We start from the raw sequence: 22366 nt of genomic DNA, 5'->3' as shown, positions 1-22366 counted from the left end.
ACATATCACATCTTTTCTTTCTACGGATTCTCGAATATTCATGTTCAAATCTGTCGCCAATTGAATGGAAACCTTGCTATAAATATCTGTCTATAAGTGATTGGTGCCAACTTTTGCCAACTTATTCTTTCTTTCTCAGATAATCATTTTGAGGTGTATACTGTATAGTAATCTGAGGCTCACACACTGCAGGCAGGCAGCTGGGAATCTCAATTTTCAAACTGTAATGGCATTTATACACTAGATTACAGCCCTTCTGTATAACTGACTCTGTGAGGACTTGTTGCCTCAGATATAGGCTGTGTGCGAAATGGCATCCTATTTCTTATAGTGCACTACTTTTGACCAGGGCCCGCATAGGGAATAGGGGGCCATTTCAGACACGGCAGCCTGTACAGACAGCACTGCTGCCACGTCTACTGGGAACCGTGAGACTCCGTTTAACTCCGCCCCCTTTCTCTCTCTCCATCGCATGCATTGGGCTTGGGGTTTAAGAATGTTCCCGGCCAGAATGGAAAATGCCACGTTGCATTGCAGCTATTTTTTCTCCCCTTGTCTGATCCAGATGTTGTTCTAGCTTCACACTGGTCTGACTGGAAACAGACATTAGTAATCCACCACAGAGAGGCACAATCCGATATATATATATATATGTATCTGTAAAACCTCACAAAAAAAATGTGGATTTGAGTTTGATTATTTCTGTCTGATGGTTCCACGTTTCACCAGCCCTGACTTCCCCCAATGATAAAGAAATGGTTGCAGGGGCCCATAGGATTACTCATCTCTACAGCTCTCAATTTGTTCCTTTCAGATTTTTGAGAAATTATAATGTTATTTTCTAAAACATAAAAAAAAAAATATCTTTAAACTATGTTTTTAACCTTATAGAAACAGTAATATGAATCAATATCTTATCTAACCTGACATTGGAATTGAGAGTGAAACATATCTTTGACAATGGCTGTGTTGTGAGTTTCAGCAGCCTCGTTGTGATATTGTTTGGCCTGTGGAGTCACTGTCAAATGTCATCTAGTAGATGTGTGTATCATGCTGAGGAAGGAAACCCCTAGGGCCTAATTAGTTAGGGGTGAACCAAGATGACATGACCCTGGTCAGTTACGTCATAGCAATTACAGTCAGTAGAAGTCTCCGGTTTCGCAGCTGTTCCAGACAACATAGAAGCTGAAACAAGGAGTGATTTCATGGTTTCAAATGTTTTCACTGCCAAGTAAAATGTAGTAAAATATCTGCCATAAGGAATAGCTTAATCTCAAGAGAGGTTCTGCAAGCTAATGTTCCTACAACAATTCATGATTAAACATGTAGGCCCTGTCCTTGTATACATTAAAACATTATATAACAGTGCAAATACTATAAAACGACAGCTGCCGTATATGACTGTCTTTAATTAAGGCTATACATTTTCTATTGCTATGCTAAAATGTCACAAAATTGGAGTCACTTCTGAAATGCATGTGGATGATCCGCCCAGTCTCTAAACAATGTACCAAAAAAACAACAACTACAAAGCAAAATAGGCCCCTGTAGAATCCATAAACCTTGGGAGTTCCTGCTGTCTAGAAGGGAGCATAGAGTTAAATTTAGGAGCGTCTGTCAGACGTCCCACCCTCTGAGGAAGGGACGGGGTTAGGGGGTCTGCCTGAGCCTGCCCACAGCAAATGTCTTCTGTGTGAACTTGTGTAGCTGTTAGATAGTCTTAGTCCTCTCTGACAGCTGACTTCTCCTTTGGCTTTTCTGCTTGTTGGTGTTCTGAAGGTAAGACTGAGCATCCTCCTCAATGACTTGCTGTGACTTAGTCAGTAAGGAATTCTCAACTAATGATTAAATTGGAAACGTTGTGCTTGTTTTGAGTTGCTGTGATACTTGAACTATGTGATAGTATTTCAGAGTGTTAACCTGAACGACAGTGATTGGAGGCTTTCCTGTGGTTATATTCAAGTTGTGCAGGAAATGAATCGTTTTTTTTTCTTGACCACACCTTGATAGTTACAATATATCATGGTGCAAAATTGAACCATTTTTTTTGTGCAAACTTTGAAATGAGTAAATATTTCTTCTGAAACTATATTGTCAATAGAATATTTAGTTCAACAGAATATAGAAAAGTTGTAATCAAATGATTTACCCAGACCTTTTCATTCATGGAAAAGCTGTGAAAAGTATACAGACGGCAGAGGAACTAGTTCTGACATTCGCTATTGGAACAGCACAATGTTACACAAGTATTGTTGCCACATAGTTACTTGGAGGGGTGGTGGAGGGGGATGGGGCTCGACAAAGCCTGAGAGAGGTGGGGGGGGGGGGGGGGACAAACACCACTGTAAATACAACCCATATTTATGTTCATTTACTTTTCCTTTTGTACTTTAACTAGTTGCACATTGTTATAACATTGTATGTAGACATAATGTGACATTCAAAATGTATCTACTCCTTTAAACTTTCGTGAGTGTCCTCTTCATTTTTGATTGTTTTATTTCCCTTTTGTTAATTATCTATTTCACTTTCTTTGGCAATGTAAACATATGTTTCCCATGGCAATTAATCCTTTCGAATTTAGTTGAGACACAGAGAGAGAAGGGGAGAGAGAGAGAGAGAGAGAGAGATCTCAGTAAGACAAAAGTAATGGTGTTCCAAAAAAATGTCCAGTTCCCAGGACCACAAATACAAATTCCATCTAGACACCGTTGCCCTACAGCACACAAACAACTACACATACCTCGGCCTAAACATCAGCACCACAGGTAACTTCCACAAAGCTGTGAATGATCTGAGAGACAAGGCTAGAAGGGTATTCCATGCCATCAAATGGAACATAACATTCAGCATACCTATTAGGATCTGGCTAAAAATACTTGACTCAGTTATAGAACCCATTGCCCTTTATGGTTGTGAGGTCTGGGTTCCGCTCACCAACAAAAATTTCACTAAAGGGGAGAAACACCAAATTGAGACTCTGCATGCAGAATTCTGCAAAAATATTCTCAGTGCACAACATAAAACATCAAATAATGCAGAGCAGAATTAGGCCGATACCCGCTAATTATTCAATTCTACAATTCTACAACCACCTAAGAGGAAGCGATTCCCAAACCTTCCATAACAAAGACATCACCTACAGAGAGATTAACCTAGAGAAGAGCCCCCTAAGAAAGCTCGTCCTGGGTCTCTGTTCACAAACACAAACAGACCCCATAGAGCCCCAGGACAGCAACAATTAGACCCAACCAAATCATGAGAAAACAAAAAGATAATTACTTGACACATTGGAAAGAATTAACAAAAAAACAGAGCAAACTAGAATGCTATTTGTCCCTAAACAGAGAGTACACAGTGGCAGAATACTTGACCACGGTGACTGACCCAAACTTAAGGAAAACTTTTACTATGTACAGAAATAGTAAGCATAGCCTTGCTATTGAGAAAGGCCGCCATAGGCAGACCTGGCTCTCAAGAGAAGACAGGCTATGTTAAACCCAATTTTGATAAACTCCCATATCTACTAGGTGACATACCACAGTGTACCATCACAGCAGCACAATGTGTGACCTGTTGCCACAAGAAAAGGGCAACCAGTGAAGAACAAAATTCTGTACAACCCATATTTATGTTAATCTATTTTCCATTTTATACTTGAACTATTTGCACATCACTACAACACTGTATATAGACATAATATGACATTTGTCTTTGTTCTTTTGTAACTTCTGTGAGTGTAATGTTTACTGTTTATTTCACTTTTGTTTATTATCTACTTCACTTGCTTTGGCAATGTTAACATATGTTTCCCATGCCAATAAAGCCCTTGAATTGAGAAAGAGAGAGAGAGAGAGAGAGAGAGAGAGAGAGAGAGAGAGAGAGAGAGAGAGAGAGAGAGAGAGAGAGAGAGAGAGAGAGAGAGAGAGAGAGAGAGAGAGAGAGAGAGAGGAGCAATCTCAACACAGATCCCTCCCTCCCCCTCCACTCCCAATTACTTCCATCAACAGGAATGCGTGTTACCATGACAATCCCCACCAGCTGTTTAGGCTCTTTGTGAGATCCTGCAGATGTCTGTTCTGATAGCCTCTGAGTTTGACAAACTCATACAGAAAGGCTGACATAACACACTCTCTGTCCATTGTTCTGCCTGAGAATTACTGCAACTTTGAACACACATAAATACCTTTAAAACAAAGAAAAGTGAAAAACATTTATTCTCAATTGCCTTTTTTTTGTACAAGAATATAACTCTATTAGGTTATTAGTCAATGTTAAAAAAAAATTCCATCATGTATTGAAGTTGTCAGCTTTTCAGGAAAAGCACATTTCACCCGTTGAGAAATCAAAGCTGGCTTATAGGATCTATTTGTCTTTTTTCAGTTTAGCAGTGAACTGAGTGAAGTATTCAGGTTTGAGTTAACGACTAAAGAATGACAAACTGTTTATGGAATGTTTTTCTTCTTCACATATCCTCTTGCCTATTGATGAATACAAATACTTTTTTAAACTGTCTTTCACTTAGTATGAGAGGAGGTCGCATTTCTGAAAATAAAATGTGTTGTTTGGTTCGATGTGCTGAAGGGTAGCTATTGTTGTGCAGAGTATAAAGTTTAAACTAGGTCAAGAAAGAGAGAAAGGACTGTGGATATTTTGGATTGGCTGCATGGCAACCCTAAGAAAGCTCTAATCCTGGACAGGAAGGAAGTTTATTGTGCTCATGCCATCTCTTCACCAACAGTCTGACGAGGAAATGGAAAACATGTTAACTCTTGAGTCAGCATAAAAATAAAAAAAAACAGCGGAATTAACCATAGCGTGTTAGCTAGACTAGGAACGCCAGATCTCACTCCTTCACTTCTTCAACCACTAAGCAAATGTACAAAATCACAAGGGGATGGAAACAAGGGGATGGGTGTGTGAGAGAGACTCAGAGGAGGAGAGGTAGACGGAAGCCGGAGTGTATTGCCTAGCGACACTCCTCTGGCTCCGTGCCAGTACAGCTAGCGAGATGAGGGTCTGAAGGCCTGTATACAGTGTTGCAGACTGACTAGCCCACTGTAGATGACAAGAGCGTTTTGTGTTACATAGTAAATTACTAACATACTGTTTACCACATCAGGTCAGACTTTAGTGTGAAATATATTGGATGCACATATTTAAAAAATAAATAAAAAACATTTTAGAGCAAACTTTACGAACTCAAACACCTGATTGGCACAGATTTTGTGCCAATCAGAGCTTGTGGTAAATTGTTAAATTATTTAACTGGAGAATTAGGAAACTGTTGGTAGTTTTTTATGTGAGACAGGTGTGTGTTTAGGGCCAGTAGACCAACTGAGAGGAGTTAAGTCCAGAGAGAATGACAGAGAAAGGGGTTTAACACACATTTCAATTATAGGACTCAGGAATTCCATTCAGATTTATATCTTAGTCACATGTTTCAACCCACTGCTTTAAGGTTGACCCTGTGAGAAAAGAGAGAAAGAAAGAGAGATGTGATGGTGGGATAGGGATGATTTAAACGGGTCGGGTAACTAAGTCTTAACTTGGGTTACATAGACTCCATATATCAGTCCTTGACTTTTCTCCCTCTCTCCGTTGTGTAGTTTATAGGTCCCATGCGTTAGGAATAGACCATGGGTGTCAAAAGAAAACCTTTTCAAAACCTCTTTTGTTTGCCCCTCCTGAGATTAGCCCCTCCTGAGATTAGCCCCTCCTGAGATTGGCCCCTCCTGAGATTGGCCCCTCCTGAGATTGGCCCCTCCTGAGATTGGCCCCTCCTGAGATTGGCCCCTCCTGAGGTTGGCCCCTCCTGAGATTTGCCCCTCCTGAGATTTGCCCCTCCTGAGATTTGCCCCTCCTGAGGTTGGCCCCTCCTGAGGTTGGCCCCTCCTGAGGTTGGCCCCTCCTGAGATTAGCCCCTCCTGAGATTGGCCCCTCCTGAGATTGGCCCCTCCTGAGATTGGCCCCTCCTGAGATTGGCCCCTCCTGAGATTGGCCCCTCCTGAGATTGGCCCCTCCTGAGGAGGTCCTGAGATTGGCCCCTCCTGAGATTGGCCCCTCCTGAGATTGGCCCCTTGAGATTGCCCCTCCTGCCCCTCCTGAGATTAGCCCCTCCTGAGATTGGCCCCTCCTGAGATTGGCCCCTCCTGAGATTAGCCCCTCCTGAGATTAGCCCCTCCTGAGGTTGGCCCCTCCTGAGGTTGGCCCCTCCTGAGGTTGGCCCCTCCTGAGGTTGGCCCCTCCTGAGATTTGCCCCTCCTGAGAGATTAGCCCCTCCTGAGATTGGCCTCCTGAGGTTGGCCCCTCCTGAGGTCCTGAGATTAGCCCCTCCTGAGATTAGCCCCTCCTGAGATTGGCCCCTCCTGAGCCCCTCCTGAGATTGGCCCCTCCTGAGATTGGCCCCTCCTGAGATTGGCCCCTCCTGAGATTGGCCCCTCCTGAGATTGGCCCCTCCTGAGATTGGCCCCTCCTGAGATTGGCCCCTCCTGAGATTGGCCCCTCCTGAGATTGGCCCCTCCTGAGATTGGCCCCTCCTGAGATTAGCCCCTCCTGAGATTAGCCCCTCCTGAGATTGGCCCCTCCTGAGATTAGCCCCTCCTGAGATTGGCCCCCCCTCCTGAGATTTCCTGAGGTTGGCCCCTCCTGAGGTTGGCCCCTCCTGAGGTTGGCCCCTGAGGTTGGCCCCTCCTGAGGTTGGCCCCTCCTGAGGTTGGCCCCTCCTGAGATTAGCCCCTCCTGAGGTTGGCCCCTCCTGAGATTGGCCCCTCCTGAGATTAGCCCCTCCTGAGATTGGCCCCTCCTGAGATTAGCCCCTCCTGAGATTGGCCCCTCCTGAGATTGGCCCTCCTCCCCCTCCTGAGATTGGCCCCTCCTGAGATTGGCCCCTCCTGAGATTGGCCCCTCCTGAGGCCCCTCCTGAGATTGGCCTGAGATTGGCCCCCCTCCTGAGATTAGCCTCCTGAGATTGGCCCCTCCTGAGCCCCTCCTGAGATTGAGATTTCTGAGCCCCTCCTGAGGTTGGCCCCTCCTGAGATTAGCCCCTCCTGAGGTTGGCCCCTCCTGAGCCCCTCCTGAGGTTGGCCCCTCCTGAGATTGGCCCCTCCTGAGATTGGCCCCTCCTGAGATTAGGAGATTAGCCCCTCCTGAGATTGGCCCCTCCTGAGCCCCTCCTGAGATTAGCCCCTCCTGATTGGCCCCTCCTGAGATTGGCCCCTCCTGAGATTGGCCCCTCCTGAGATTGGCCCCTCCTGAGATTGGCCCCTCCTGAGATTAGCCCCTCCTGAGATTCCTGCCCCTCCTGAGATTCCTGCCTGAGATTAGCCCCTCCTGAGATTGGCCCCTCCTGAGGTTGGCCCCTCCTGAGGTTGGCCCCTCCTGAGATTTGCCCCTCCTGAGATTTGCCCCTCCTGAGATTGGCCCCTCCTGAGGTTGGCCCCTCCTGAGGTTGGCCCCTCCTGAGATTAGCCCCTCCTGAGATTAGCCCCTCCTGAGATTAGCCCCTCCTGAGATTGGCCCCTCCTGAGATTGGCCCCTGAGATTGAGCCCCTCCTGAGATTGGCCCCTCCTGAGATTGAGATTGGCCCCTCCTGAGATTGGCCCCTCCTGAGATTGGCCCCTCCTCCTGAGAGAGATTGGCCCCTCCTGAGATTAGCCCCTCCTCCCCTGAGATTGGAGGTTGGCCCCTCCTGAGGTTGGCCCCTCCTGAGATTAGCCCCTCCTGAGATTAGCCCCTCCTGAGATTAGCCCCTCCTGGCCCCTCCTGAGATTAGCCCCTCCTGCCCCTCCTGAGATTGGCCCCTCCTGAGATTGGCCCCTCCTGAGATTGGCCCCTCCTGAGATTGGCCCCTCCTGAGATTGGCCCCTCCTGAGATTAGCCCCACCTGAGATTAGCCCCTCCTGAGATTAGCCCCTCCTGAGGTTGGTCCCTCCTGAGATTTGCCCCTCCTGAGATTTTCCCCTCCTGAGGTTGGCCCCTCCTGAGGTTGGCCCCTCCTGAGATTGGCCCCTCCTGAGATTTGCCCCTCCTGAGATTTCCCCCTCCTGAGATTTGCCCCTCCTGAGATTTGCCCCTCCTGAGATTTGCTCCTCCTGAGATTTGCCCCTCCTGAGATTTGCCCCTCCTGAGATTTGCTCCTCCTGAGATTTGCCCCTCCTGAGATTTTTTTCCCCTCAGATGAAGTACTTTGATTTGTTGTCAAAGGTGTCATTTCAAGCATGGTAGAAGATGGTTTACATGTACCTAGCATGGTAGAAGATGGTTTACATGTACCTAGCATGGTAGAAGATGGTTTACATGCACCTAGCTTGCTATTCAAAGAACAACAACATAACGATAGGGATATACATTATGAAAATACCCGAAGGTTCTGGAATTGGTTCTCAAACATTTGACATATTGTGAGGATTGCAGTAAAGGTTCTTAAATGCAATGGACAGGTGTGTCTTGTGAAAGGCTCCATACCATCTGTTACCTGTTCGCATCATGTGTCTCATTGGGCCTAGCTGTCCAGAGAAATACCACTCATTCAGAAAATATTTTGTTAGCATAATTCTCAAGACTAACGCCGTACGACTAGATTTAATTTAATCTATTTCTTAGAATTGTTTTATATTTTATTTCTCTAAGTAAGTGCATGAGTTCTCAAGTGCGTTGAGTCTTTGAGAGGGACTTTTCCAGTGTTTTTCAAAATGTACATTTACTGCCGGTAAATGTTTGTCCATTTACCATGCTGAGGTCCTCCTCTGACCGACATGCACAGAGACTGAGCCACTAGTCCCCCTTTAGCCACCAGGCTTATTTTCCAAACCATTTAACCACCGGTTATATCACCCTGAAGAAGAAGAAAGAATTCCCTAATCCTGAAGCCTTCAAAGCCTCTTTGAAAACCGTTAAGATCTGCTGTTTCCCTCCCAGTTTAGTTTACGCCCCAACCCAACAAACCTCTAAATGAAATACCTGCTGAAAAGGGGCCTCTTTACACAGCCGTTTCCTCTTCCTCTACCCTGTTTGACTATGAGCACCGCTTTCCAAATAAAATCATTTGTTTTGCTGTTACGTCAGTCATCCTCCCACTGAACTGAAAACAAGACTAAGTATAAATATGTTAAAATATCATTAGATAGGAAGTTTGGCAACACAGTACAACCTCCAAGCTAAATGTAGACATTTCTTGAAGCTGGTAGCAGTGTTTTTGTTTTCACATCGCTAGCTTCCTCTCAGATACGACCTAGCTATATGTTTGTTAGAGGTGGAGGTCCAAGTTCTAAGTGAGAAAAAAACAACAACATATTTTTTTCATTTTTCAAAGTAGAGAGAACCTTCCTTGTTCACAGTATTTGAAGACGTCATTCTTTGTAACTTCTGCCAGAGTGACTGTATTTTTCCACATCCAGAGTTCCCGACCAAGCAAAGGTCACTCATATAATTGCCAGAAGTATGCGGACACCTGCTTGTCGAACATCTCATTCCAATATCATGGGCACTAATATGGACTTGGTCCCCCCCTTTTGCTGCTATAACAGCCTCCACTCTTTTGGTCAGCTTTCCACTACATGTTGGAACATTGCTGACGGGACTTGCTTCCGTTCAGTCACAAGAGCATTAGTGAGGATGGGCACTGATGTTGGGCGATTAGGGCTGGCTTGCAGTCAAAGTTCCAATTAATCTCAAAGGTGTTTTATGGGGTTGAGGTCAGGGCTCTGTACAGGCCAGTCAAGTTCTTCCACATTTCTGTATGGACTTTGCTTTGTGCACTGCGACATTGTGGTGCTGAATGTCATTGTATGCTGTAGCGTTAAGATTTCTCTTCACTGGCTCTATGGGGCCTAGCCCGAACAATGAAAAACAGCCCCAGCCCATTATTCCTCCTCCACCAAACTTTACAGTTGGCGCTATGAAATGGGGCAGGTAGCGTTCTCCTGGCATCCACCACACCCAGATTCGTCCGTCAGACTGCCAAATGGTGAAGCTTGATTTATCACTCCAGAGAACACGTTTCCACTGCTCCAGAGTCCAAATGCGGCTAGCATTACATCACTCCAGCCGACGCTTGGCTTGTGTGCAGCTGCTCGGCCATGGAAACCCATTCCATGAAGCTCCCGACAAACAGTTATTGTGCTGACGTTGCTTCCAGAGGCAGTTTGGAACTCGGTAGTGAGTTTTGTAACCAAGGACAGACCATTTTTACTCGCTTCAGCACTTGGCAGTCGTGTCAGACTAGACAGGAAGGGAAGCATATAGAACAGATGTAATGGGACTAGACAGGAAGGGAAGCATTTAGAACAGATGTAATGGGACTAAACAGGAAGGGAAGCATATAGAACAGGTGTAATGGGACTAAACAGGAAGGGAAGCATATAGAACAGATGTAATGGGACTAAACAGGAAGGGAAGCATATAGAACAGATGTAATGGGACTAAACAGGAAGGGAAGCATATAGAACAGGTGTAATGGGACTAAACAGGAAGGGAAGCATATAGAACAGATGTAATGGGACTAAACAGGAAGGGAAGCATATAGAACAGATGTAATGGGACTAAACAGGAAGGGAAGCATATAGAACAGGTGTAATGGGACTAAACAGGAAGGGAAGCATATAGAACAGATGTAATGGGACTAGACAGGAAGGGAAGCATTTAGAACAGGTGTAATGGGACTAGACAGGAAGGGAAGCATATAGAACAGATGTAATGGGACTAAACAGGAAGGGAAGCATATAGAACAGATGTAATGGGACTAAACAGGAAGGGAAGCATATAGAACAGGTGTGATGGGACTAAACAGGAAGGGAAGCATATAGAACAGATGTAATGGGACTAAACAGGAAGGGAAGCATATAGAACATGTATAAGGGACTAGACAGGAAGGGAAGCATATAGAACAGATGTAATGGGACTAAACAGGAAGGGAGGCATATAGAACAGGTATAAGGGACTAGACAGGAAGGGAAGCATATAGAACAGGTGTAATGGGACTAGACAGGAAGGGAAGCATATAGAACAGGTGTAATGGGACTAAACAGGAAGGGAAGCATATAGAACAGGTGTAATGGGACTAAACAGGAAGGGAAGCATATAGAACAGGTGTAATGGGACTATACAGGAAAGGAAGCATATAGAACAGGTGTAATGGGACTAGACAGGAAGGGAAGCATATAGAACAGGTGTAATGGGACTAGACAGGAAGGGAAGCATATAGAACAGATGTAATGGGACTAGACAGGAAGGGAAGCATATAGAACAGATGTAATGGGACTAGACAGGAAGGGAAGCATATAGAACAGGTGTAATGGGACTAAACAGGAAGGGAAGCATATAGAACAGGTGTAATGGGACTAGACAGGAAGGGAAGCATATAGAACAGATGTAATGGGACTAGACAGGAAGGGAAGCATATAGAACAGATGTAATGGGACTAGACAGGAAGGGAAGCATATAGAACAGGTGTAATGGGACTAAACAGGAAGGGAAGCATATAGAACAGGTGTAATGGGACTAGACAGGAAGGGAAGCATATAGAACAGATGTAATGGGACTAGACAGGAAGGGAAGCATATAGAACAGATGTAATGGGACTAGACAGGAAGGGAAGCATATAGAACAGATGTAATGGGACTAGACAGGAAGGGAAGCATATAGAACAGATGTAATGGGACTAGACAGGAAGGGAAGCATATAGAACAGATGTAATGGGACTAGACAGGAAGGGAAGCATATAGAACAGATGTAATGGGACTAAACAGGAAGGGAAGCATATAGAACAGATGTAATGGGACTAAACAGGAAGGGAAGTATATAGAACAGGTGTAATGGGACTAAACAGGAAGGGAAGCATATAGAACAGGTGTAATGGGACTAAACAGGAAGGGAAGCATATAGAACAGATGTAATGGGACTAAACAGGAAGGAAAGCATATAGAACAGGTGTAATGGGACTAGACAGGAAGGGAAGCATATAGAACAGGTGTAATGGGACTAGACAGGAAGGGAAGCATATAGAACAGGTGTAATGGGACTAGACAGGAAGGGAAGCATATAGAACAGATGTAATGGGACTAAACAGGAAGGAAAGCATATAGAACAGGTGTAATGGGACTAGACAGGAAGGGAAGCATATAGAACAGGTGTAATGGGACTAGACAGGAAGGGAAGCATATAGAACAGGTGTAATGGGACTAGACAGGAAGGGAAGCATATAGAACAGGTATAAGGGACTATACAGGAAGGGAAGCATATAGAACAGGTGTAATGGGACTAGACAGGAAGGGAAGCATATAGAACAGGTGTAAGGGACTATACAGGAAGGGAAGCATATAGAACAGGTATAAGGGACTAGACAGGAAGGGAAGCATATAGAACAGAAAAATTGTCCTGCTGCTCTTTAATACCATAGACAAATAAGCCAGCGTGGAGAGGGAACATCCCACTCGGCAAAAACTGGTTGAATCAACGTTGTTTCAACGTAATTTGTCAGCATAATGTGCCATGGAATCTACGTGGAGAATACATTGATCTATCTACAGCACCTCCTACTGGAGAGTTGATCTATCTACAGCACCTCCTACTGGAGAGTTGATCTATCTATAGCACCTCCTACTGGAGAGTTGATCTATCTACAGCACCTCCTACTGGAGAGTTGATCTCTCTACAGCACCTCCTACTGGAGAGTTGATCTATCTACAGCACCTCCTACTGGAGAGTTGATCTATCTACAGCACCTCCTACTGGAGAGTTGATCTCTCTACAGCACCTCCTACTGGAGAGTTGATCTATCTACAGCACCTCCTACTGGAGAGTTGATCTATCTACAGCACCTTGTACTGGAGAGTTGATCTATCTACAGCACCTCCTACTGGAGAGTTGATCTATCTACAGCACCTCCTACTGGAGAGTTGATCTCTCTACAGCACCTCCTACTGGAGAGTTGATCTCTCTACAGCACCTCCTACTGGAGAGTTGATCTATCTACAGCACCTCCTACTGGAGAGTTGATCTATCTACAGCACCTCCTACTGGAGAGTTGATCTATCTACAGCTACCCTTTGGTCTTCCATCCAGGTTTTTAACCAAGCCCAGCTTAGCTAGAATAGTTGTCAATGACTACTACCAATGTGCTACGATCAGAGAGCTCTAAGTAACTAAATAGATTCACCGTCACTAACATTTCACATTCTTAAAATAAAGTGGTGATCCTAACTGACCTTAGACAGGTTATTGTGAAATTGTGAAAAACTGAGTTGAAATGTATTTGGCTAAGGTGTATATAAACTTCTGACTTCAAGTGTAGATGTCAACTAAACCAAAAATCCTACATTGTTTTTCCATTGCATTGGAATGGTAGAAAGCATAGGGATTACACATTGGGAATTCAACAAACTTCTGACTGTCTTTTTGAGAATGTGAAAATAGGTTGGAATCTCATTGATCAATATCAATATTTTGGAGTGGGTGAGTAAAGGTTGAAAAGTCACATTTTCAAAAATGTGAAATGCCTGTCCTTAAAAGAAGGTGGATTGTGATCCAAGTCTACACTAAAAAATCTCAAGTAGACCTCATATGTAATACTGTAGACTACTAGCACTAGACTACATTCAACATTACTTTTCTAAGTATCTATTTACTAGTTGGAAATACAATGTCGAACAGGAGACTGAATTCAGCTCCGGTGAGTGAATTTAAGACAGTAATTTGAGCTATCCACAAAGAATGTGAACATATCTATCCCCCTATAATCAGACAGGACAGTGGACGGTTTGTCTGGAACCAAACCACTACCCATGAGCCTTTTGTGATTCTTGGAGTAACATCTTGTTTTTGTCCCTGCATGACTTGTTTGACCACGCCTGAATAAATGTCTGGACTGTACACTTTGTACACCATGTATAAGAATACAGTGCATAGCGCTGCTCTAGACAGGCGGTAAACTGGAACGGAGGTATGACCTCAACTGCACCTCGTTATCAACCCGACATCAGTTGAGTTGAATGTGTGTAATGTGCACTAAAATGTTCCTCTTTGTGTCTTTCTCTAGACTGAACGATGAGGGTGTGGATTGTCTTCCTCCTGTGCCTAGCTGGTCAGGCATTCACCGCTTCCATTGTAAGTGTCCCTTTGATGTGTGTGTGTGTGTGTGTGTGTGTGTGTGTGTGTGTGTGTGTGTGTGTGGCAAACAATGATAACACCATCGTCTTAACCATTTCAGACTGAGGAGGAGCCCATCATTGATGACGTCGGTGAGGAGGTAAGGTCATTAACTTGTTTACAGATTTCTATGGACAGGTGTGCTTAGGGGGGGAAACAACATCACACAATGTGAACATACCCACTGGGCACACACTGGTTGAATCAACGTTGTTTCCACATCATTTCAATTAAATTACGTTGAACCAACATGGAATGGACGTGGAATTGACGTCTGTGCCCAGTGAGTAGACACTTTCACAGGTGGGAGCAAATTAGCAATAGTGTCGTGTATTAATCAAAACACAGAGATGAAAAACATTTAGTAATATACGAATAAAACACAGAGATGAAAAACATTTAGTAATATACGAATCAAAACACAGAGATGAAAAACATTTAGTAATATACGAATCAAAACACAGAGAGATTAAAAACATTTAGTAATATACGAATCAAAACACAGAGAGATGAAAAACATTTAGTAATATACGAATCAAAACACAGAGATGAAAAACATTTAGTAATATACGAATCAAAACACAGAGAGATGAAAAACATTTAGTAATATACGAATCAAAACACAGAGAGATGAAAAACATTTAGTAATATACGAATCAAAACACAGAGAGATGAAAAACATTTAGTAATATACGAATCAAAACACAGAGATGAAAAACATTTAGTAATATACGAATCAAAACACAGAGAGATGAAAAACATTTAGCAATATACGAATCGAAACAGAGAGATTAAAAACATTTAGCAATATACGAATAAAAACACAGAGAGATGAAAAACATTTAGCAATATACGAATCGAAACAGAGAGATTAAAAACATTTAGTAATATACGAATCAAAACACAGAGAGATTAAAAACATTTAGTAATATACGAATCAAAACACAGAGATGAAAAACATTGACAGTAGATGTATTCTTTACTCTCTCTGTGTCGCTTTTGACAAGTTAACAAACAAAAACAACAGTACGACAGTACGAATAATTTAATCTCAAACGTTTTTGCGACAGAGGATTTTTCCCTTGAATGTTGACTATTTTTCTGTAATGTAGCTTGAGACAGAGTGAGCAGAATCCCACAGGTTATAAATACAACGGACAGGAAACCATGACGTTTTAATGGCTTCACCACATGTGGGTAAGGCTCTATCCACCCCATCCAGCTGTAGGCTGCTACACCTCTGTCTAGACCTGTCTGAAGTACAGACTTCATTCTGCCGTGCCGCTTGATAACTAAAGACATTTAGCTACAGCTTCCTTTTCTGGTACTAAAATTGTGCGACCAATTTATGAGCTTATATAAAATAGTGTCATCTTTGATATGGTATACATTAACTTGAAATGTGTTGATTCCAACTCTACTGTCTCTCTATTGTTCAAACATTCTGGAACATTAGAAATAGAACATATGGAAGTGTTGTTTTGTGTTCTCTTGCCCTTGTCTCAGGCACAGCCAGAGGTGGGGGTCAACCCGGTGCAGGTAGAGACTGGAGACTTCGACGAGGCCATCGATGTTGAGGAGGAGGAGGAGGAGGAGGTCACCGCTGAGAGTGAGCAATAGTCATTGTAATCACTAATCACTACTGTCGCTCAACAGACGTTGTGAGAAAACAATACCTAATCCCCAATGCCTTCTGTGAAGGGAAGCTTATATAAAAGTCCTAGTTTACCACATATTACAATGATAATTGGGAACATTCACCAAGCTAACAGTCTGCATGGCTACAGTAATGTATAGCTATTATTGTAACGTTAAACACACAATAGCCACTACAGGGTTCCCCAATTGGTGGCCCGGAAGCCAAATTTGGCCCAAGGGTGGTTTTATTTGGCCCCCCAAGTCATCTGAGTGAAAAAAAATGTTGTTTTTATTGTTGGACATAAAAGACAAAATCAGCAAATCAGCTCCAATTGATTTTAACTTTAGAAATCTGCTCCAAGGTATTCCCACGCATAATAGAGATGTGATCTTATTCAAAAGTAAGCAAGGTTTAAAATTATTATGTTTTAGTAAAATATTATATCTATTTGCGCTTCTTGTGGTCAATTTTCTAACGACACATTTTTTTTTGTAAATATATATCCGGCCCCAGTGATCATCCACTCAAGAAAAACTCTGAATCTAGTTGATGATCCTTGGGCTAAAATATATTCTAGGCTGCTTAGGTTTAGTAGAGGTGTGAAAACATCAATCAAATGAAGCTGTGTCGGTGCTCCTTTGCAGCAGCTGTGTTGTGAGATGTTGGCTAGATGGTAGAGAGAGCGAGAGGTGGGCGACACGTTGAGATGTTGGCTAGATGGTAGAGAGAAAGCGAGAGGGGGGCGACACGTTGAGATGTTGGCTAGATGGTAGAGAGAGCGAGAGGGGGGCGACACGTTGAGATGTTGGCTAGATGGTAGAGAGAGAGCGAGAGGGAGGCGACACGTTGAGATGTTGGCTAGATGGTAGAGAGAGAGCGAGAGGGGGGCGACACGTTGAGATGTTGGCTAGATGGTAGAGAGAGAGCGAGAGGGAGGCGACGCGTTGAGATGTTGGCTAGATGGTAGAGAGAGAGCGAGAGGGGGGCGACACGTTGAGATGTTGGCTAGATGGTAGAGAGAGAGCGAGAGGGGGGGCGACACGTTGGTAATGACAGAGTTCTTCTGTCTCAAAAAGAGAGACCTATCATCATGTGTTCCACCCAATGGTTCCAGTAAGCTTCTTGGAAACGTAAAAGAAACTCTTCTCTTAATTGACAGGGGCGCCGCCACACTCCTCTGCTAAATACTGCCAGGAATATCTGTCTGTTGAATAACTTAGCATTCAATTCAAGGGCAAAAGAACACTTCGATATGTTCCATTTTTATATGTTCCAGAATGTTTGAACAATGTTCTCTGATTCCTTCGTAGGCCCCTGCTTGAACCACCACTGCAAGAAGGGAAAGGTGTGTGAGGTGGATGAGGAGAACACCCCCATGTGTGTCTGCCAGGACCCAACTACCTGCCCTGGTGCCGTTGGAGAGTTTGAGCATGTGAGTTATCATTATATAAATCATATTCTAATCTGTTCAGACCAACATCAAGCAGGCCTAGATGTTTCATATTTAACACTGTTCCTAATAGAACCTTATAGAACCTAATAGAACCTACTGTTTTGCATCATTGGCTAATTCTTGATATGCTGTAATTTCTGACTATATCATGAATATAATCTGTGTATTCCAGGTCTGCGCCACCGACAACACAACCTACGACTCTTCCTGCCACTTCTTTGCCCACAAGTGCAGTCTGGAGGGAACCAAGAAGGGCCACAAACTGCACCTAGACTACATCGGGCCATGCAAATGTGAGCTATGCTTTATAGTTACAAACATTCATGGATTGAATTGTATTAAATTCATTTCAATTCAACGTATTTTATCCCCACAGGGACCATTGGAAACGTTTTAATACAACCACTCAATTCAGTGCAAAAACAATTTCACCTTTTTCAGAATCCCCCAGAGACACATTTTCCTCTGAGACTCCGTTCCCAGTGTGACTGGTTATGTTGTCTTAGAGAAGAAGCCCTGCTGAAAGCTTCTCCAGGGGAATGATTGATGGGCTTGAAAGAGAGGGATGATTTTGCCTTAAGGAACCTAACACTTAGAGTGGAGGGCAGGCTGTAGCATGCTCACTGCACCGCCGCCCTTCTCAAACTACCGCTGAATCTGCAGCTAAACGTCTGTCATTAAGCAGAATCAAACCCATGCATCTCTCACTGTTGGTGATGAGTACCTTAGGACTGAAGGGCACGGGTGGAGATGATGTTGTTGCACGTTGTGGGCGCAGAACATTTTAAAGAAAACTTTTTTTTTAAACTAATGGCCTCTAAATGTCAGGTACAGTATTCAACCACGGGATAAAACAAGAAGGTACAAAATCATTGCCTATGGGGCTGTGCGCATCAACCATTCATTTCAATGGACACAAATGCCACATTTTGTGTGAGTTGTGGGTTTTATGTTCTATGACAAAGGGCTTGACCATAATTGTTTTAAAAATAGGACTGGAGATTTTGACTTGAATGTCCTACTTGCAAAACAACTTTCTGACTATGACTTACTTGACTTAATTAAATGAAAGCCTTTGGCACCTTGGGGACCATACGTCATTAAACAAGACCTTCTTCAGCTGTTCCTGGGTATTCCCTGTTTATTTCTCTCTCTCTGACCGTACCTAATGTTTCTTCCTGTGTGTCTCTCCAGTCACTGAGCCCTCTGCTCTGACATATAACTAATTCTCCTTCCTGTGTGTCTCTCCAGTCACTGAGCCCTCTGCTCTGACATTTAACACATTCTCCTTCCTGTGTGTCTCTCCAGTCACTGAGCCCTCTGCTCTGACATATAACTAATTCTCCTCCCTGTGTGTCTCTCCAGTCACTGAGCCCTGTGTGGACAGCTCTGACATATAACTCATTCTCCTTCCTGTGTGTCTCTCCAGTCACTGAGCCCTGTGTGGACAGCTCTGACATATAACTCATTCTCCTTCCTGTGTGTCTCTCCAGTCACTGAGCCCTGTGTGGACAGCTCTGACATATAACTCATTCTCCTTCCTGTGTGTCTTTTCAGTCACTGAGCACTGTGTGGATAGCTCTGATATAACTCATTCTCCTCCCTGTGTGTCTCTCCAGTCACTGAGCCCTGTGTGGACAGCTCTGACATATAACTCATTCTCCTTCCTGTTTATTCTCCAGTCATCGAGGCCTGCATGGATGCTGAGCTGAATGAGTTCCCCCTGCGTATGAGGGACTGGCTGAAGAACGTTCTGGTCACCCTGTACGAGCGCGATGAGGAGAACAACCTGCTGACTGAGAAACAGAAGCTCAGAGTAAGTCCACATAGCCACTCTATATGCACTGCACAGAACCCATTTACTGCACAGAACCCATTTACTGCACAGAACCCATTTACTGCACAGAACCCATTTACTGCACGTTTGCCTCATGAGGTTGGGTCAAAATCATTATTAAACACAGCACAGAACCAATTAATTTTGCTTACGTTCATTTACCGAACTCTGCAGATGGGTCGAAAATAATGAATAAACCAAAATATGATTATAGGATTTTACATTCTGCTCTCACTATGAGGTCGACTCCTTTTGTGCTTCCAATCCTACTGGGATTTATTTATCAGTTTATTCTATTCGAAAGATTATTAGGCAAACGATTGTTTGCAAAGAAATGTTTTATTTGGCTTGCAGGTGAGGAAGATCTATGAGAATGAGAAGAGACTGCAGGCTGGAGAGCACTCCCTGGACCTGCTGGCCCACGACTTTGAGAAGAACTACAACATGTACATTTTCCCCGTCCACTGGCAGTTCGGTCAGCTGGACCAGCATCCCGTCGATGGGTAGGTTGAGGAGAAGAAGAAGAGTTTCCTGTCTTCTGCTTCAGCTGGATTGTTTCAACATCACATAAATACAGGCTTGCTTGGGCTATAACTTTGATTAAACTCTGTGCTAGTCAGGACTTCACTACTGAAACATTTCTAAAATGTTTCAGAAAGGATATCAGCAGCATGCCTGAATGTATTGTTTTATGAGCGAAAAAAAGCTGACATTGCTACATTGGTGCTCTTCATACTTTTCTAGGGTCTAACACTATAGCTTACAAAGCCTTCATAAAGCCTTTATAAAGCCTTTATAAGGCCTGCGTAGATGCTTCGTAACAAGTGTTCTGTGGTGTTGTAGGTTCCTGTCCCACACAGAGCTGGCCCCCCTGCGCGCCCCTCTCATTCCCATGGAACACTGCACCACTCGTTTCTTCGAGCAGTGTGACGCTGACAATGACAAGTACATCGCCCTGGAGGAGTGGGCCAACTGCTTCAGCATCAAGGAGCGTGAGTAGTTTTAAAAACACCTCGTTCATAGTTTTACACTCGTTATTTTACTGCCTTGAAAAATAAAAACACAGGAGGACCAAGGCCCTCTTTGGACTATTCAAATGCCTTCATTGTCTGTATCTGAAATGGTACCCTTTTCCCTATATAGTGCACTACTTTTGACCAGAGTCCTATGGCCAATGGTACCCTTTTCCCTATATAGTGCACTACTTTTGACCAGAGTCCTATGGCCAATGGTACCCTTTTCCCTATATAGTGCACTACTTTTGACCAGAGTCCTATGGCCAATGGTACCCTTTTCCCTATATAGTGCACTACTTTTGACCAGAGTCCTATGGCCAATGGTACCCTTTTCCCTATATAGTGCACTACTTTTGACCAGAGTCCTATGGCCAATGGTACCCTTTTCCCTATATAGTGCACTACTTTTGACCAGAGTCCTATGGCCAATGGTACCCTTCTCCCTATATAGTGCACTACTTTTGACCAGAGTCCTATGGCCAATGGCATCCTATTCTCAATATAGTGCACTACTTTTGACCAGAGTCCTATGGCCAATGGCATCCTTTTCCCTATATAGTGCACTACTTTTGACCAGAGTCCTATGGCCAATGGCATCCTTTTCCCTATATAGTGCACTACTTTTGACCAGAGTCCTATGGCCAATGGCATCCTTTTCCCTATATAGTGCACTACTTTTGGCCAGAGTCCTATGGCCAATGGCATCCTTTTCCCTATATAGTGCACTACTTTTGACCAGAGTCCTATGGCCAATGGCATCCTATTCTCAATATAGTGCGCTACTTTTGACCAGAGTCCTATGGCCAATGGCATCCTATTCCCAATATAGTGCACTACTTTTAACCAGAGTCCTATGGCCAATGGCATCCTATTCCCAATATAGTGCACTACTTTTGACCAGAGTCCTATGGCCAATGGCATCCTATTCCCAATATAGTGCACTACTTTTGACCAGAGTCCTATGGGCTGTATAGGGCATAGGCTACCATTTCAGACATATCTTCCCGTCCTTCTACTTTACTGTCTGGTTTTGGATTGAAACGGTTCATAGCAGGCCATTTCATTATTGCTTGTTAATGGTGGGCTTGTTTTTTTTTGTTTTTCAGAGGACGTCGACCAGGACCTTGTCATCTAAGCTCATCAGCTGACCTACAGTATGAAAACGAGTCTCTATCGGGACGAGGTGCTCACCTGATCCCTAAATTAGAGGAACACAGTAACGGTGCTAACTACAACTAATTAACGACCAACCGACACCACTAAAATTGCTGAAAAAGACATATGCACAGTCTGAACTAACAAATCACAAAACGTGATCATGATACAACTTTTTTTTTCTTGTTTTCTGCAAATAAAGAAAATCCTTTTTAACCAGATAGATTAGAGGAGGTAACAGAAAGATGCTTTTACGTGGGAGAAAGATGTAAATGGTTGTTGAATGGGTTGTGATAATGGTTGTTCACAACATGTATATTGTGTTCACGTGATCAGGGCTTGGATTTAATAACGTCAAATAGAACATTCTTTGGAGGATACAAGTTTTGTAAAAATCTTTTTAAAAAAATAAAGTTTCTAAATAAATGCTTCTTTCATTTGCTTTTTTTTCCCCAAAAATATTTTAGTTGTTTTGGTGTCCTCACTCATTTTGTCATCTTCGTTGTTTTGTTTGACTCTTGACTACTGCTTAAATGAAGGCCTGACTATCCTCAGGTTTGTTTTCTTACATAGATTCTGCCACACAACAAGGGCATAAGTGTACTGAAAAAAATGATTGAGAATAAAAGGAAATAGTGTTTCAACTCTACGAGGGAAGCGTCTCGCGGGTTGAGCGTTCTTCTCAAGCTTTAGCATGTTTACTGACATTCTTCTACTTTGTGACATTGTGTGACCAACAATAGATCTCTTTCCTTAAATACAAGTTACTGGAATGTCCAACACTGCTGCATGCTTTCATATCTGCATTTATTCAGTATCCTCACAATGTTGATCAACATCAACTGGAACAAATGGATAAAAACACGGACCTAGAACATATCATGGGACATTTAATTAGTTGTCTTTTACACATTAGTTTTGAAAACAAAACAAAAAGACCTCCAAAGCGTCCATATCCCAGATATGAAGCACATCATCATGAAGGATCAATTCATTGAAAGAAATGCCACATATACAGTTGCAGTGCATGATGTTCTGTACTGCATTGTAGGCTACGCCTTTGTCTTATGAGTTACAGGCTCAGTACACGTCTCAACATCCTGTGATGAATGTAGTTCTG

At 43.4% G+C, this 22366-nt stretch overlaps 1 protein-coding gene across 1 annotated transcript; it reads left to right on the top strand.

Moving 5' to 3' along the window:
* Window positions 1-1610: 1610 nt before the first annotated feature.
* Window positions 1611-21672, top strand: LOC139390631 (SPARC-like). The gene is made up of 10 exons (XM_071137884.1): window positions 1611-1779; window positions 14037-14104; window positions 14208-14246; window positions 15653-15755; window positions 17096-17217; window positions 17411-17531; window positions 18921-19054; window positions 19430-19578; window positions 19919-20067; window positions 21198-21672. The coding sequence occupies exons 2-10, from the start codon at window positions 14045-14047 to the stop codon at window positions 21224-21226; spliced, it is 906 nt and encodes a 301-aa protein (XP_070993985.1). The 5' UTR covers window positions 1611-1779; window positions 14037-14044; the 3' UTR covers window positions 21227-21672.
* Window positions 21673-22366: the final 694 nt, after the last annotated feature.

The sequence above is a fragment of the Oncorhynchus clarkii genome, chromosome 31 (assembly GCF_045791955.1).
Source record: "Oncorhynchus clarkii lewisi isolate Uvic-CL-2024 chromosome 31, UVic_Ocla_1.0, whole genome shotgun sequence".
NCBI classification, from domain to species: Eukaryota; Metazoa; Chordata; class Actinopteri; order Salmoniformes; family Salmonidae; genus Oncorhynchus; species Oncorhynchus clarkii.
The sequence above is the reverse complement of the archived record's forward strand: the minus strand, read 5'-3'. Positions and strand labels throughout refer to the sequence as shown.